This window comes from Pinus tabuliformis, chromosome J, assembly GCF_031772625.1.
Source record: "Pinus tabuliformis cultivar Carrire ecotype Pingquan chromosome J, CPIR1, whole genome shotgun sequence".
Taxonomy (NCBI): domain Eukaryota; kingdom Viridiplantae; phylum Streptophyta; class Pinopsida; order Pinales; family Pinaceae; genus Pinus; species Pinus tabuliformis.
Window position 1 is genome coordinate 1,150,814,522 of NC_142295.1, and position 19,576 is coordinate 1,150,834,097.

Consider the following 19,576-nt stretch of genomic DNA (forward strand, 5'->3'; position numbering starts at 1 on the left):
AACACGAGTAAGCAAGGAATTGAGTATACATCACATTATTTTCTGAAGATATAACCGAAGACGCAAACCCCGAACTGGGTATACATATTTAGCACAGATTCAAAAACAAATTTAAGCAAATGGTGTCGTCAACTGCTGGCCATGGTAGCCATATCAAACCGCAGAATAATTAACCGACACTACTCTATAAACCTTCATTGTCACAAAAGAGAATAAAAGGAAACTACATAATTTCAGAGCAGAATAAGCTCTAGGTAATATCTGAAATGATAATCACATTGTCATAGCAAAATTTATTTACATTTGGGAAAAAACCCATTAAAAGCTCTAACCCTCTTCTAAATTGAGCTTTTTGGCTACGAAACAGGCATCCCATAGATGCAGAGAGCCATAGCCACGCTTTAAGTTTCCCCTCCAACCAGGGCAAGTTCTTACCCATAACTGGAAACTCCGCCACTGTAGACACGTCGCCCTACCAAGCAGGTTGAGCCAGCTCCGGGTCCCAACGTCCTGCGTTGCATTTCAAATACAGGAAAACTGATTAGGGTATCTGATAGGGCTTGAACGCCTACAGTCACGAAGAACAAGGAAATAAGAGCAGAGAACCAGCTGAAAGATAAAACCAAAGCTTTTTACCTGTAAACATTTCTGATCCACCGCCAGACCATCAAACAGGACCCAAACAGAGTTACCGACCACCGAAACAGCACTGCGGAAAATGGCCGCATCAGAGCAACCTTCGCGGGTGGAATGCAAAACAAATGAAGTCATTCTCTCCACAGTTGGAGATGAGGAAACTCTGGCAAAAGCTCCACCGTTGGGTCGCATTGGAGCCACGCTTTAAATTTCCCCTCAAACTATGGCAAGTTCTTACCCGTAAGGAAACTCCGCCACTGTAGACACATCGCCCTACCAAGCAGGTTGAGCCAGCTCGGGGTCCCAACGTCCTGCGTTGCATTTCAAATACAGGAAAACTGATTAGGGTATCTGATAGGGCTTGAACGCCTACAGTCACGAAGAACAAAGAAATAAGAGCGGAGAACCAGCTGAAAGATAAAGCTAAAGCTTTTTACCTGTAAACATTTCTGATCTATCGCCAGACCATCAAACAAGACCCAAACAGAGTTACCGACCATCGAAACAGCACTGCGGAAAATAGCCGCATCAGAGCAAACTTCGCGGGTGGAATGCAAAACAAATGAAGTCATTCTCTCCACAGTTGGAGGATCTGAATCTGGCATCTTCGTTCATAATCCAGTTCATCCTTTGTCTGTAAGGGGATTTTCCTTCATAAAACGCGGGAAATTTCTTCTGATCGATGCAGGATTTCTCTTCTGATGGAGGAAATTTGAAGCCTTGAAGATCTATTGAAAACTTTGCCTGCAAAACCCTCACTGGAGATAAAAGCTCATCAAGCTCCAAGCTCCTAGAGTCGGATGCCCAGAGATGCTGCCTCCTCATGGAGATTTGAAGCAGCGAAAAAAACTGTGCAGCGATTTGAAGCAGCGAGAAAAATTGTGCTGAAAAAATATAAAAAACTAACCTAAACTACATCCAACGGTCTGGAACGTTTCAATCGTCTAACATCTAATCTGATGGCTCAAACAAGGACACGGTGGCAATTGGGGGAGTTGATTTCAGAGAGAAACACCTTACGGAGTAAAAATGTGTATCACAAAAAAATTAATTATTTCATTATTTAATCAATTTATCTAATAAAAAGACTCAAAATTCATTACAACCCTAAATTCTAAAATAAATTTGGACTTACCTCTCAATATTACCTCAAACCCCAAATTCTCAGATAAGATTAATTTGTTTTTCAATTCTTTTTCAAACTTTCGATAAAAAAACTCAATTATATGGAATAGTGCTAGAAAAAGGGAATAATGTTAGGAAGAGGTAAAACTAATAATTCATGTGCCTCAAAAGGTTAGTGTGAAATAAACATGCTTATTTTGATTCATTAACTTTGAGGTAAATAATACTTATTTGTTCTGATTCATTAACTCTGAGATGAATATTTCTGAAAGTTACTCCATTGCAATTCTTTCCCGTACTTCCCTTTGAAAATACCTAATAAAATATATCGGGTACTTTTTATAACATCCAAAAGTTTAAATTATTTTACCACAAAATCAACCCTGGTATCGAGTTATATGGTGGTGATAACCAGATGAACAGGGGTTTTTCAAAATATATCTTTGGATCCAAGATACTGTTCCAGCGCTTACTGGCATTTATACATGTAAGGGGGAGTGGATTTGGAGTTGATAAAGTGAGTACCCTTTCTGTTTACAAGAACGGATCTACGAGCACTGAGAGGATTGAAAATTTTTATTTGAGCCATCCTTCTTGATGACCATCAAATGAGGGTGGAGCCGAGTAGGGCAAATCGATTTCACTGCGTGTATAACGAACATGATCATAGATGGTCGTATGGTATACATTACCAATCAAATGAACTCTGAGATGTTGGACGCCAATGTTTTTTTATGTTTGTACACGACACTTCCAACCGGGTATGAGTTTTTCTCCACTTTTTAAACATTTCCAAGTTCGGAGTTCCCTGGTGCATAGAAACCAATGAAAGCAATTCAATTAAAACTCCATACAAGACTTCCGCACAATATTTATTACAACACCCACCTCAACAACAAATTTTACTCCACAAGTGCAGTAAGTGAAACCCTATCTAAAAATGAATCCCAAGTGGACATGGGCAACATTCCAGATTCAGAATTCATTCAAAATGTCTTCAAAGTGGTTATGGAGGGGACATGGAACTGTTTGTCCAAAGCCCAAATCGCCTCCAGGCTAAATCCCTGCATTATGAGCGAGATCCTTCTGCAGATTGGCAGGCATGATGGAAACCTGGCATGGAGATTCTTCAAGTGGGTTGCCTACTTGCCACACTACCAGCACGCCACCCGCCCTTACTGGACCATAATCCATATTCTCACTAAGAACAATAAGTTCAAAACTGCTCAGTCATTGTTACAATCCATTTCCCATAAAGGCTTCCTATCTTCTCCAGTAGTCTTAGATGTTATGATAAATGATTATAGCAATTTGGGCACCAATTCTGCAGTTCTGAGTATGCTGATCAATTCATATGCGCAATCCGGAATGACCCAAGATGCAATCCAAGTATTTTATCAGTTGGGTTCTTATGGAATCAACCCCACCGTACACTCTTGTAATATCCTTCTAAATAGTCTAGTCAAGGCCAAATTGCCAACTATGGCCTGGAAAATCTATAGGGAAATGTTGTGTAGAGGGATCGAGGCTGATTCTCGGACTTTCAATGTCATGATCCATGCCTGCTGCAAACAAGGTGATCTGCAAAATGCCGAAGAACTTGTAAATTAGATGAAGAAGCATGGATTCAATCCAGATTTGTTCACATATAATAGTCTTATTTCCCTTCTTTCCAAGAAAGGAATGCATTATGAAGCTTTAAGCATCCAAGACACGATGTTAGAGAAGGGCATTCAACCCGATATTGTAACATATAACACTCTAATACACGGGTTTTGCAAAGAGGGCAGATTGAGGGATGCATTGAAGATTTTGAACGAAATGGGTGATCTGGTTCCAAATAATGTAACATATACTACCCTGATTGATGGTTATTGCAGAGAAAATAATCTGACTGAGGCTTTCAGACTGCGGGATGAAATGATAAGGAAAGGGCTGGTGCCAGGAACGGTGACATACAATGTCCTCCTCCATAAGCTCTGCGAGGAAGGGAAATTGGAAGAAGCAAATGATCTCTTGAATGAAATGGCGGAAAAGGGTCTTGAACCTGATCACTTTACATGCAATACCTTGATCAATTCGCAGTGCAAGAGAGGTAACATGGCTGATGCCTGGAAACTTCGCAACAAGATGTTACAAACTGGGCTAGTTTTTGATGTGTATACTTACAAGGCTCTTATTCATGGCTTTTGCAAGTCTGGGAAAATAGATGAAGCAAAGGATGTCCTGTTTGAAATGATTATTGCAGGTTTGTAATTTCCAACAAGATTTTATAATTAAAGAATTTTACTTCCTCTTATAATCCTGATTTTTACCCGCAACTATAGGTCTGGGTTTTTTTCATGTACCGTGACCAACTTCACCAATAGGATTTGTTGTATCCATTTCCGTTTGTGAGAAATGGGCCTGTTGCAATACTGAACATTGTATATTAATAAATCAGTTTGTTGTCTGTTGAGTGCAGGTTTTATGCCTAATTTTAGTGTGTACTCATGGCTAATTGATGGTTATTGTGTCCAACACAATGAACCTTGTGTATACTTACAAGGCTCTTATTCATGGCTTTTGCAAGTCTGGGAAAATAGATGAAGCAAAGGATGTCCTATTTGAAATGATTATTGCAGGTTTGTAATTTCCAACAAGATTTTATAATTAAAGAATTTTACTTCCTCTTATAATCCTGATTTTTACCCGCAACTATAGGTCTGGGTTTTTTTCATGTACCGTGACCAACTTCACCAATAGGATTTGTTGTATCCATTTCCGTTTGTGAGAAATGGGCCTGTTGCAATACTGAACATTGTATATTAATAAATCAGTTTGTTGTCTGTTGAGTGCAGGTTTTATGCCTAATTTTAGTGTGTACTCATGGCTAATTGATGGTTATTGTGTCCAACACAATGAAGAGGAAGCCCTGAAGCTGCCTGATGAATTTGTTAAAAGAGGTTTATCTGAAGATGTTTTTCTCTATAGTAGCATCATTCGAGGTTTGTGCAGGAAAGCCAAGCTGAGAAGTGCCGAAAAAGCATTCAATAAAATGTCTAGGAGGGGTCTTGTTGGTGATGCCCTTGTTTATACTACTCTTATTTATGCATACTTGGGAGCAGGTGAGCTAAATAAAGCTTCAGAACTTTGCGAAGAAATGGCTTCAAAAAGGATTCTGATCAATCTTAAAACATTTTATGTATTTGATAAGTATTCTCTAGAGATGGATGGCAGACCTGAGGTGTTCTGGAATGGGATGATAGAGAGAGGCTTAGTTGTGAAAAGTGTTGCTCAGAAAGTGAAAACTATTGCACAAGCTTCCACTTCCAGTATGCTATTTTGATATGTAACATTAAGGCTCTATGACCTCTTTTGAGTAAAATATTTGAGGTCCAATAGCTTGGGATGCCTCTCTGGAATTTTCTGAATGGTGTTTCCAACACAGAAGGAAAGTGCTTGAATATTGTTGAAAAAAAAGAAAGTGGTTTAATGATTCCAGAAGGGAATTGTAACTAATGTTGCACGCTTAGGCACGAGATACATGAACTTGGGCTTCCGAAGAATATTAAAATAAGTCCGTGCCATCCACATCCATTTATCAGCATTTGACATGGGGCACTTAATATACGCAACTCAGATGAGTACACACACTTCAGAGCAGAGGATATCAGTACACTTACTTTCATATTGCACATAATAAACAATGCCACAAAAGAAAAATAAGTGAAGAGACAAGCAAATTTTACCTAGAATATAATTAATTTACAGTGACAGTCTCACTTTCTCAGGGAAAATTTTACAACGAGAAAATCTGACATATTATTAAAAATTACAACCAACAATGTGGAGAGATGCGAAGACGCTAGAGCTGACCTGAAAAGCTCAAAAGTAAGACCTAATTATATAGGAACTTCACATTTCCAAGGTTTCTGGCTTTGGAATGCAAGGGCGTCAGTTGATGTGATGATGTATTTTCTTACTTGATGGCACCTTTTCTCGCTTGAGTACTAATTCGTATACTGTTTTGGTGTCATTTCTTGTAGTTGTCTGTCGGCTTGTGCTTGTTATCTATATGAAGTTGCATTATCTATCAAAGCAACACATCCTGTGCTGAGATTTCGTTCAGATTAATGTTTCTTCTACCCCCTGCTCCAAACAGTTACCCTTAAACTCACTGCCCACTCTTTGGGTTTTTTTGCAGGATATATTCATCGAACTGCTCCAACCGCGCTCGCATCTGCCCAATAATATGTTCAGAAATTGGTCTCAAACATTTAGGAAACCACTGTTCCATCTGATCAAACCACTCTGCCAGGCTCTCAACCTCCAAATTTTGACGACTGCATTCAGCGCTTGAAAGAATCTTTTCGACAAGTTTGCCGCTGGACGAAACCACAAACTGAGGTGACGCAGGGTTTTGAATCGCAGTTTTCTGTTTCTTGGCGACGGTTGCTTCTCAGGAAGAAAGACACGTTTGGTCACTGCGAAGACACATGTTTCGGTTCAGTCATTGCGAAGAGTCTCATCGCCAGGAGGCCTGGCCTTTCATGGTCCATTGTCAGATCCTTCCTCTCTGTCTTCCAGCTGGTGGAAAAAATAATATTTTTTTATGAAAAAAATAGATTAAATCAACGGCAGAAAACATCCCAATCGTCTAACACACAGAATCAATGGCTCAGGATTGCACACGTCACATGTTAGGGATGTCTTTCTCAGAGGGAACGCCTTACGGTGTAATTATGAAAAAAATAGATTAAATCAACGGCAGAAAACATCCCAATCGTGTAACACACAGAATCAATGACTCAGGATTGCACACGTCACATGTTAGGGATGTCTTTCTCAGAGGGAACGCCTTACGGTGTAATAAGCATGTCACCGTAGATTACATGGACGCAATGAGCAAGGATGTATAATGTTTACGCGGAATTCAACAGATGCGCATATTCCAGAACACGTCGAGGATGTGATTAGATGCGCTGCACCCCTTACACTGTGTAATATATTCGCTTTTTCCTTGAGACAGTACACATTCTGTTACACCTGCTGCGTCCAAAACTTCCGTTACCCTTGTTTGTGCAGTCCAAGATTTCGTCTCACTACCTTAAATAGAGGCATGATGAGAAGCATTAGCATTCGAATTTGAATAACATTCTACGAGTGCCTGAATGGTCTGAACCTGCATCTTAAGCGCCACGATGTAGTCCGCCATTTCCTTCAGGAAAACAGGTGTGTCCAGTCTGCCACTTCTAGGCACTAGTGACCTTAGGGTTTGCATATGAGAACCCATCATGCCTCCCGCTATTTCATCGAAATCATCCCGTGACCGTACGCGTTTAGGCCCCGACAGCCTGGATTCCTCTTTTGGCATCTGCATGCGGGAATTATCGCATGGAGCGTTGGGTTTGCAGGGGTCTTGTTTTGGCACACACTGATCCCCTTTTGTGCTGGAAACTCTCTGAAGTTTGCAAGTCGCCGTTGGCAGCGAGATTTCCTAAGTCTGAGAGGGTATTTGCGGAAGATGGCTCGGCGCCACGCAGTTCGACCCCTTGCCGTCATGGCCAGTGAGAGATCCGCAGCCAATTTGACGGCCTGCATCGAGCGGAGAGACTGGTTGCGCGTTGATCCATTCTCCCACGACGCCGCATGACAACAAAGTGGCTCAGATATATCGGTTGGAATCGGGCCATCCGTGCCGCTTGTTGCTCAAATATAAGAAGCTAGGCAAATTACAAAGACAAAACCACGAAACGAAACAGAGGATTTCTGTAACTCCAATGCTTTTCACTCCTCGACAGTGGTTTAAACTTTAAAGAGACGAGGCTTCTGCCTCAGTGTCCGTATGCATCACAATGTAGGGGTAGGCGGTGACCCTTCAAACTGTTCCCGGTTGCCGTAGCATGTTACCATGTGAAGTAGTTGAAGGACCAGTGTTGCTTCCTTTGAGGAAACGCCGAACAGTAATGGCATTAATGGAAACAGTGACATAGGATATGCCACATGCACTCCACATCATCAGCGAAGTTAAGTTCACCTTTCGAAATAAAAAATAAAATTGAGTTAAGTTGACATTTCGAAATAAAAAATAAAATTGGTTCGCAATAAGGAGCATTTTGATGCAACGTGGCAAACTCGGAAGCGCAGTTTGGTTAAGACCTTGGCTTTTCATAATGGATTCTCCCTAGGTACACATGGTTCATTTGACTAGGTGCAATGTCTAAATGGAGTCCTACTACCTAGGCTGAAGTAGATCATTGATTAGATCCTCTCTATGAAATTGAGGAACGCACGAATTCTCCCTAGGTACAGATGGTTTATTAGACTAGGTGCAATGTATAAATGGAGCCCTACTACCTAGGTTCAAGTAGATAATTGATTAGATATTCTTTATGAAATTGAAGGACTTACATGTTTTTAAATATAACCAGAGTTATGTGATGGCATGTTATTGCTTATTTGTATATATGACTCATGTGCATGTAGTTTTTAGTTCATTTAGTTATGAAGTTGTGTAAAGAATAAGGTGAACTTATAGCTCAAGTTTATATATACAAGGAAAGTTTAGGCCTAATTAATTGCTAAACAAAAAATTAAGGCCGAGTATTTTGGAAGTAATACCAAATTATTCCATTTTAGTTTCTAATTTCAAATTATTGAATCTTAATTTCTAAGTGTAGTTTTATAGTTTGTTTTTAATTGAAGAAAAACACGAGGTTTTGATAATATCATTTTTTTCCCGAGCTCATTCTATTTTTATTGGTATTTATTTACATGGAATGAGAAAACAAGTGTTTCTTTGCAAGAAATACTTTTAGCTATATTTTTGCAAAATGACATTTGTGTTGTTTTTTTGGTTTAATTGTGTAGTGATATTTACAGTTATTAGTTTGATAGATAATTTATTTCCTAAAACAAATAAGTAAATAGTTAGAGAAATTTGACATTTACTTCACTTTGCATCAGATAAACGAACAAGAATAGAAAGTAGAAGTGGTATTTTCTAGTTATTAGTTTTCAGGAGTTTTATTGTCTATGTCATAGTCTCGCCGAAGGTTCTAGTATGAGATGCATTGTAAAAAGAATGTACATATGTTATAATATAAAGGTGAAAATCTAAGGACATGGATTGTAGAACTAGGAACGGAGAATTCATGGTAGGGATGATACAATTTATTGTGCAAAGAACAAGCCTAAACTTGATGATAGACATTAAAGAATTAGTGGTCCATGAGGTAAATGGAATGGTTCGTGAAATTAAATGGTCTTAGGAAAATATTCAAGCCCATGCTTGTTTTAAATAATACAAGGAGAAAAATGTAACATAATTTATAGACTGATTGCAAGAGCAAGGATGCAGTAGTGAGGGAGGGACATGAAACTTGCTCCAAAGGAAAGGGAGGCATTTGGAAGAGATGATGTGAATAGAGGAGAATATTCATTTTTACTGCAGACAAAAAGGATAGATATCATATGATTACAATTTCCAACTAATGGGTCATGTTGCATTGTCATTGTAATAGATATGGATAAATAGCAAGTGCAATATGTGTTATTTTGAATATATTCACGATGCAACTCTCAAATGATATTTTCCTAATTTGTATATTGATTATGCTTATGATTATGCATGGGCACATGTGTCCTCTGCTTTTATGAAAATGTAAATAAGTTAATATAGTAAACAATAGTAATCACAGAGTGTTTGAAGTTCAGACTGAAGAAGAGTACCATAACAATTTTTCCTAAAGGCTTGATGATATCATAAATAATTCAATGAATGAAGTTAAGGAAGTCAATGATCTATTCAAATTGAAAAGCAAGATTATTTAGAAGAACTGGGTTCTTAGATTGTTTAATGTACAAATCTATACCAGAGACACTCTATTTGACAGAGACAGTCAATGTGTACATTAAGATATTTGTTTACAAAATATCGTCATGATAGGAAAACAATATATGAAAGATATGAATGTACTCAGGCCAATTATGTTTTGTTTTAGTGCTTTTATAGGATTTAGCCTTTCTTGTGCACGAGGCTCCATTTCTACCACGGGGAGCTTGGAAATGAGGATCACAAGTCGCTGTCATTAGCCAAATGCCGTGGTTACTCATGAGCAGTATCGAGGAACCACTGAGAGAGTTTATGAGCATTCTAGAATAGTTGGTGTGTGGCATGTGAGGTGGAATACTGATGTAAGGTGGCTCTAGGCCTTTTACAGATAAGAACTACAGGATTGTCTATGTCAGCATGCGAAGAATTCCCTACCCGAAGGAAAAGAAGCACCACAAGATAGTAATTCTTTAATGTAGCTATCACCCAAGCTAAGAAGGGGTAACATTGTGGAACGTCTTAGTATGAACTTGACAGAGTGGTGAGGTGCTCATTTAGATCTAAAAGTGGAATAAATTATTGAGAGAAGCCTGTAATCGAGAGGATTAGTGGGAGTTATTTCATGCAGTAGCGCAACTGATCTTTGAGGACAGTGAAAAAATGTTGACTAAAGAATATGTGTGGTGCAGAGCCAAAGGGCCATGCCATAACCATTCCTGAAAAATAAGAAAGGATGTTCAGTGTTGAGCATAGGGGAAAAATGATGACTTTATAGAAATAATTGGGTAAGGCTTATCTTGTTGCAGTTAGGACGGTGGGTGGTAAAACTTGTGATTAGGGAAACCTGATTCTCTTTTTCTATGATTGGACATTGCACATGGATTATCTTCACAATTCAAGCAATGTGGTGGGTATCAGAGAGTTGGTAGGACAGAGTAATAGTTGTATAATAAAATAAGAAAAGTAGTGTTGAAAACCATTTAGTGCAAGGTTAAGAGGTCGAGCCAGATTCGTTTGTAGTCACCCCGAGTTGCTAGTCATGTGGTTGGATGGTTGGGTAGTCGGGAGGTTACATTTTTTTTCAAAATCTTTTTGGATTTGATCTTCGACTTAATATTGGGTCAATTGTACAGTGGGGAGGTCAGACAATTGGGAGTTTTTTTTTTTATGACAATTATTCTATCGTGAGCCCGACTATACCATAGTTGGGTAGTTTCATTAGCTTGGGTGGTTTGAAAGTGAGGAAATACTAAGGTCGAGAAATTTGGTAGTTTGGTAGTTGGGAAATGCCGAGGTCTGGAGTTCGGGTATTTTGATAGTTGGGCAATGCTGAGGTCGAGAGGTTGGGCTGATTATTTATAAAAATTCATAGTCACTCAGTGCTCCAAGTGGAGTGGTTAGAATGTTGGGTTGTTTGATAGTCGGGTGGTTTCATTAGGTCGGTAGTTTCACAATCAAGCATTATTGAAGTCGATAGGTTGGGTAGTTTGATAATTGACAATGTTGAAGTCGGAGGTTGGGTTGACTCTTTATAAAAAAAATCGTAGTCACTCTATGTCACTAGTTGGGTGGTCGAAAGATCAAGTAGTCGGACGGCTGTATTACTTTTTACAAAATGTTTATTGTTAGGGTCCCACCCTAACCCCCTTATTTATGTAGTGGGATCGAGTCATAGTAAAGAGTCAATAAAGCCCATATTAATAATTGTAAGTGGTTAACCCGCAATTAATGACGAGACCACAGTTAGTTGCAAATGGGCCATGGTATTAGATAGAGGGTATTAACAAAACCCATGGTATTGATCCATGGTATTGCATGTATGAGTCATATATAAAGGATAGAGACTCCCTGCGAGGAGCAGCGTGTCTTATTTTTGTATCGAGCTCTCCTCTATTGGAGGTTGCCTCCTCGAAGAGGCCAGTGAACATTGCTTTCTGAATAATAAAATATTTGTTGTTGTCTCTCACTATTCTATGTTCTGGGTATCTTTCTTCGCATATTCTGTATTTGGGTATCTTTTTGCAGGTTAAGAGCATAACATTTATGGATCTGACTTTCGACTTAATTTTCAAAAAATAAAACTAAGAATTTAAGGCTTTTATTTCTATGCATTTTGTTATGAACAAAAGAAAAAATTGCAGAACAAACAAATAAAGGAGACTAGACTTTCAGTAATTGACTCTGAACATACGAAAAGTACAAGATTACTATTAGGATTGTCACAAGTTTTTTTTTTTGTGATTCAATCATACAATTGTGAGGCCAGATAGTCATGCATTTTTTTGTTTGATGATTCATTTATTATATCATGACCTGGACTAGACCATAGTCGGGTGAACTCATTAGGTCGGTTAGTTTCATAGCTCGAAAATGTCGAGGTCGATAGGTCGACCCAATTATTTATAGAAAAATTATAGTTAGCTTGAGTTACTAATCCTGTGGTTGGAAGATCAGTAGTCGGGAGCTTGCATTTTATTTACAAAAAAATTATGGATTTGACCTGTGACTTAATTCTTCCGAAAAGAAAATAATTGTTTAAGGTTTTTGTTTTTATTTATTTTGTGACGCACAAAAGGGGAAAAAATTTTGTTGTAAACATGACAACAAGAATTCAAATTATTTGGTGAATATTTAGAGTATAAGTTTCGTACAAAAACATTACAAAACAAAGAAATATAGAAGACTAGATTTTCCTTTGTCTGACAGGGTGTGAAAAGAGTTTACTGTGTGCACAATAGCAATTATTTTCTTGACTCTCAACTTAGATATTGATATGATAAGTCTATATGCTATGTGACACTATAATTTTTTTTTATAATTTCAGTAACTGATTCTCAAAGCCTATATTTCGTATTTGTTTGTTTTTACATTTATATCTAGCAATACATTTCTATCTAGTTACAATTGTATTCAAAGAAAATCACTTAAGACAATTGAATACAAGAACATATTATAGCAAGGAAACACAAATTCTTAATCTAATTTTAGATCCCTACCCTGCAACAACATATTGCAACTCTTATATGGCAAAAGTGGATTGCTTCATTACAATTTCATTTAAACAAATTCAACGAAAATAATATATCTTTTCAAGACAACAAAATTTAAGCTATTCACAAACTTGGAAATACATTTCTAAATATACAACAAATTTCAGGTGGACAAGCAATGCACAATGTTTTTTTCTCTGTATTCAACTTCTAGAAGAATAAGTTTCATGAACACTGTCGAGTTGGAGAAATAACATATGTTCTGAAAATACATTTTTTGTTAGAACAACAATCTTATAACTTTTAGTTCTTTAGTTGCATTTGTATTCAAAGCTAAATACTTGAGACAAATGAATACGAGATTATAGTAATTGACAAAGATGTTTTTGACAAAATGTGCAAGTACTTGTCCAACTCCTTGTGCTATCTTTGTGTATAATAAACCTTTTTTTGGGACTTTGGCACACTTAGTGTGCAACTAAGGTTCAACATGAAATCCTTTATCATGTTGTGCTTCATCCTATATGCATACTTGTTTTCATGGACATAATGACACACATACATAACACGAAACAAAAATGAAACAAACACTAGTGGAATATATGTTATTGAGGAAACCTGTACAATAATGCTCAAAATAAGAGTAACTTTAATGTGCCATATATAGTGATAAAGATTTTAACAAGAAATAGATGAGTCTGTTATATTGTAAGCATTAAAAATGTGAACAGGGGTCAAGGCACAATTATGATTGCAACAATTGATATTCTTGCATGCAATTTACATAAGGAATTGTTGACAAGTTGCAAAAATCCTCTTGCAAAAAGTCAGTATGTGCTCGATCAAAGTTCCTTTTTTTTTTCACTTGGTATGGCTATGTAGCACCTGTAACAAAGGTTTTGTTGTCTATATAAAACTAAAATTAAACTAATATCTATAGTTCAATCCAGCCATTGATGGCTATGAATATAATGTTTTGTAAGATAATCAAAATTTTGTATGTGGAAATTTTGGGTCACTCCTATTACATAGCACAACAGATATTCTAGCTTCAAACTGAAGAAAACCACCCATGCACATGTTCATACCAATTCTCACTTGGATACTTTGACATATTATTAATTGAGCAAATCTTACTTGAACAAGGCTTGTAGATCTATGGAAAAGATATCAATGACTATGATGATTGTTTGTTTGTGTCTATTTGTACACTTGCACCATATTTTGATATTACTAATATGAGAAAAACAATTGTACAAGTTTTTTTTATAGTTTTTTCATTTGAAATGAGAAAAAAGGCTTTGCAATACAATGAATTTGTGAACTATTTGATATTAACATATATATCTATAATAAAGAAACAAAAAATATTTTCTTGAGATTCTATTCATCAGATGCCTGCTCCAAAGCCCTATACATTAAGCATGTACCAATATCAACTACAAATGAACATTTAACCAATCATTTTATCAATCTAAATACCGACAAACAAAGGATTTAAATGAGGACAAAACCATGCATAATATCATGAAATTTAAATTCCTAATTGAAATTAAATTCCGAAGATTGAACATATAAGTTTTGGTTGGATATTTCAAGAGAAACTTCAAAATAATTTTCGGTTTTGATATTATCCAATTAGTTTTTTTAGTATTTTCTAGAATATCTATACATGCATAATTTAAAGTAAATAAATAACAATTTTTATGTCATGGAGGTGAGCAAGTTTTCCTACATTTGAGTATTGTATCACAATGATCAACTAGCAATGAGTAAATCTACAATTTTTTAATTTATGATTATAAAATGATGTAAATTGTAAATTTTTCATAAGGAATCTTAAATAGAATTATCAAATATTCATTCAAAATCAAACAACGCAAGTCATAGAGTAAAATGAGAGGCATTTATTAAGTAATTAAAATCATGCACTAACACAAATGCAACAGTTCATTACACATGAGCATAGAAAATGGTATTGAAAGAAACCCACATTTCAAAATTGATAAAAAACACCCAAATCAGCAGTCTTCATTGATTCTATATCCTTTGCACCAATGCATAAAGGTCTATAAATACTAAAATATAGTAAAATAAAATAGGTGTTGGAACACGAAAATCAACATTTTTTCTGAAAGTAAATACTAGACTTTGAAATGTTTTATGTTTAATTGAAATATGGCACGAAATATGACATCTTCTCCTCATCTTTAGAGTCTTCATAATTGATACTAAGTAGCAGGTCATGTGGTTGTGCTTCAATATAAGCTAGTCGTTTTGAATATAACTTGTATAATGCACAAAAGTACATGGGAGGAAACTGACTGATGTTGATTTGGAAGTTGGCAATTAATCCTTGTGTATTTTTCTTCTTCTTCTCATATTTGACCTGAAGCTTGGAGATAACTTTGATTTGCTCAAAAGGCAGTTGCAAATTTTTTTGGAAACTTTGTTGTGTCCAAACTATAATTTTTTTTATTTCTACCTGGTCCTTCCAAATAATATCTATTGTGGGATGTTTTAATTCTCCTAGAATGACTTCCTTTAATGACTTTCTACCTTATACAATAAATTCTTCTTTAAAGTGTGTTGATTTTTCTTAAATAGATAAACATTGCTCATATGACATTTCTATGCATACTATGATTTATTTTTTTTCTTTCTCCTTGCAACTTAGAAAAGAAAGCATCAATATTTAGTCTTTCTTAGAAACTCTTATAATTTCAATTGGTTGAAATTCGTTTTCCCAGTCAAGTATAGATAGAAACTTGCTTTTAATTTATTTGTCTTCTTCTACCAATGAATCAATTCTTTCACTTAAATCTTTAATTTCTTAACAAAATATTGAGATTTTATCCATTTTTTTTAGAAGTTTGATTGATTCTTCCTTAAAATTGGACAAATTTGTAAAGCTTGATCTTTGAAAATATCGAGACTTTGTGTTTCCTGTCAATTCTCATTTAGTTGATATTTAAGAGATTCAATTTATTTTTGCAAATTTGTGACAATAGTGGCACAATTGTTTTATGCCTCTTCCTTCCAGATATGGGTTTGATCTTCATGTAATTTTTTGAATTCATAAATCTCTTGTTCATACTTTGCATTTTATTGTTCCAATCATTTCTAAAAATTCTGTTAGAGGGTTTTCTCTTTCTATAGTAAATCCTTGAATTAAAGTAGCAAATTTCTACTACCAGTTTTCTTCACTAAACAATTCATTTTTCTTCAAATTTTTCTCCAAAACTTTAGTTTTCTGTAAACTTTCATCATATGAAGTTGCATGCTCATTCAAATAATACTAATTGTAATAGACAAAAGATCCTAAAACTTGGGAATATTCCTGAGATTTTTCTTTTATGTATTCCTGAGCCTGCTAGTTGAATTCATTTAGAGTTTCTAGAGCCTCATGTTTTCTTTTCTTGGTTCTTCAGACAACTTTTGGGAAAAATACTAAGAGGGGTGGGTGAATCAGTATTTACAAATCAATAACTTTTTACATTTCATGTTTAGATTTCTATACGCAACTTTAGTGAATCAAACTTGCATGTGCACGTGAGTTTTCTTAACCCAGTTAGCTTATATCCAGTGAACTTATAATTCAGTTAATCCATCATATGTTTATCTTCAGCTAGTGGATTAGTACTTTATTGATTATTGGATAAATATTAACCATTTGTTATAATAAATAAACCATCACACATAAGAAACACACATGAACACCAAGATTTAAGTTGGAAACCCAATATGGGAGAAAAACTACCTGTTGTTGTTGCTTATGTCTTCCTTTAATAGAAAGAATAAGTTTTTTACAATATTGAACTGGTGCAGACCCATACCAGTACTTAGACACCCACTTATAAAAGACTACAACCTTCTCTCATTCTCCAGATTCTATTAGAAGGGAGCTCCACCCCCTTCATCTAATCATCAACCACTACTGGCAGGATGCTTTTACTTCCTCACTGAAGGCTCCGACCCTCAGCATCCTCCAAGGACCACATTTCCTAATTTTTCAAATTGGATACTCCTTGTACACAAAAACACAAGATGTAGGCCACGTTTAATCAAATTGTCATACTCGACCCATCAGTAACATTGAAGCTCAAAATTAATCACCACCGCAATACAACCATCGAATACATGTGCAAAAATCAATCACTGAAACCCAATCATCAATCTCTGAATCAACCATAATTGAATCAATCAATCACTGAAACTCAATCAACTGACACTTAATCAAAATTTTACCAATCAACAGGAACAAACAGATCACTATAGCCAGTACATAGATTTGAACCGAGAACACTGCATCAACAACTAGAACCAACTGTGACCTCAAAAGTCATATATCAGAATATATAAGCTACTTCATTGAAGCCAACTTGCATTTATACGCTATGTCTTTTAACCAAACCTGCGTATACCTCTAAAGATACTGAATCATAAAAACTTTGAACCACAAACTTGACCAATTAGTGACATTCTGAAGATCCACTGTCAATTTTACAGAGTTCTAAATAGATAGCAGCAAAGATCACCCTTCTCACTTGATCAATCAATCAACCAAAATCAATCTCCTTATACAATCAGTTTTACTTTTAGATCTAATGAAAACATCATTGACAAATAATAGTGAAACAACAACATTTATCAGATAGATCAGTCATATCTGAACAACAATATTTCTTCTACATACACTACTTCTAAATGTCAAACCAGTGTGTATATGGGCCTTCACCAAGGCGAACTAGAGTAGAGATATGAAAATAATAACTTATAACTTCCCAACTATTCTAGACTTTAGATATACCCATGTCATAGAATTTAAAGGACAAAAAATTTGTTAGCACTCAGATCTAGCCTATCCATTATCAGATCACATAATGATAAGTCATTTAAGGTCTTATGATCCTGATCCATCATTAGATCTCATCCATCATCAAACCCTCAGGTGCATACTTAGTTTAGATCAAGCAAAGCATCAGAAACCCACAACAATCATATTTTCTTTTGATCTAGATCTTTATAAGATATATATTCCTGGAACTGATTCACACTTTTTTATTCACTTCCTTATATACTTAGAGCCTTTTTCAATATCTTGAACCGAAACAACACTTAGAACTTGTGGTATTCTAAGGTGAGATCAAGTAACCGTTATTCTGTTCAATATTGTGCGCTAGTACCATGGTATGGACCCTTGGTATTCATTAATCTTAATTTTCCTTAATTTTCCATCCCATACATGTTTTCCCTCTTGTGAAAGTGCATGCATATGTGTACACTCTTTTTGTTCTGTGAACCCACTTCTATACACTACCTGGACTAGGTGAACCTGCATATACAACTTAAAATAACTTAAAAAATTATTTTTCTTCAATTTCTTGATTTTGATCTGTAATCCTCTATCCCATCATCTTGTTCTTCTGTACCATTACCCTGTTACCTTTGACTATTACAATGTAAGTTGTCATCACTTTATCATTTTTGAACTGATTCCTCTGAACTTCCCTGCATTTTGTCACATATGTAAACACAACTTCCATGCATTCTGTCACATCTCATTTATACCTTTATCAATAAGTCCATTCATCAAATAGGTTGTCATTAAGGACAACTCATCAGGTAGGTTTCTTATCAAGGACAACACTAACACAATCTCCCTGTATCAAACCTTTGATAATTATTATGTTCCATCATTCTATCTCCTCCCATATCTTTGTGTTCCATCAATATGTCACCTCTAATATCTCCTGTAGATTCATTTAGTTACCATATACTTGTTCTTCTACAAGTGAGTTTCTGTGAAGGACAACACATGCATCATAATACCAACAATCTCCCCCTTTGGACTTTATGGCGACCACTTTGGTGTTTGGTCACCACAACCTATAAATAAAATCAATACAAGCACTAATCCTTTCAAAACATTAAGATACTCTCCCCCTTTGACATCAAGGGAAAAGGTTTGACCAAAGTTAAATGAATATTTCCATATCTGAACTGCTGAATATGAACATTGATCATTCTCCCCCTAGGCACATGCTGAATTCTCTGATGAAACTCCCCCTTAGTACATGTTTAGATGCACTATACCATCCATGCTCCCCTTGAGCACATGCATAGTCTACAGAAATATTTTTCAAAAGAAAAACATAACTCTATAACTCAACTATGTGAGTATGACCTTCCTATCACCAATGACTCATACATACATCAATCACCCAACCAAGTGGGGATACACCAAATGACTCAACCACTCAACCAAGTGGGATTACATATTTGACATGATCTCAAAAGTCCATACATGACTGAATATAAAAATTATTACATCATAGGTATTTACATGACCTTTACATCAAATGATATACATGACATTTATAAAAAAGACCAAATATCTAAATAAGACCATGATATTTATTAGCAACTATCATACACCATATATGTTGCACCAGAAACTTTTGTTAGCAATATCTAGAACAACAACCTGTATATGTCCATCATCAGTTCGCAAGATAAGATAGTGTACCTTTAATATCATCAACCTGTGACAAAATATGCCGCATATAGATATCAACTCATCCTCTTGATCTCATCAAGATCAACTTGCTCTATTTCCTTAGTAGAACATAGCCTTCCATGAATCAACTAAGCATATGTCATATCTCCAAGTAGTAACACAAAACCATTAACATCATATCATATGTTTGTGAAAACACCATTGCCATCATCCATGATTATACCATCATCATTGTACCAAGAACTACATGATTTTTCCATAACAACCCTCAATATATCAACCATGTATCTTCACTAGAGGTTTTTCTAATATACCACATATGATAAGCATCAATCATGATAATCAACATATGTGAGTATCAAATCTATCATCATCAAGTAAGATGCCATCATGATTAAGTGACTAAGTAAGCCATGTCTCCAAATATCCATGTATTCATGACACATGCAATAACACCATTCTCTTGGACAACCAACAATATTTACCGAT

The 19,576-nt window shown here is 35.8% G+C and overlaps 1 protein-coding gene, 1 long non-coding RNA gene and 1 pseudogene across 2 annotated transcripts; 1 reads left to right on the forward strand and 2 right to left on the reverse strand.

The window, feature by feature from the left end:
- Positions 1-288: 288 nt before the first annotated feature.
- LOC149231157 (uncharacterized) lies at positions 289-896 on the reverse strand. The gene is made up of 2 exons (XM_089376209.1): positions 637-896; positions 289-510 (listed from the first exon to the last, which is right to left on the reverse strand). The coding sequence occupies exons 1-2, from the start codon at positions 826-828 to the stop codon at positions 328-330; spliced, it is 375 nt and encodes a 124-aa protein (XP_089232335.1). The 5' UTR covers positions 829-896; the 3' UTR covers positions 289-327.
- Positions 897-2,571: 1,675 nt separating this feature from the next.
- Positions 2,572-5,168, forward strand: LOC149231158 (uncharacterized; annotated as a pseudogene).
- Positions 2,955-6,324, reverse strand: LOC149231159 (uncharacterized). The gene is made up of 2 exons (XR_016248042.1): positions 5,620-6,324; positions 2,955-3,342 (listed from the first exon to the last, which is right to left on the reverse strand). It is a non-coding gene; the product is annotated as an uncharacterized LOC149231159 (long non-coding RNA).
- Between the last annotated feature and the right edge of the window lie 13,252 nt (positions 6,325-19,576).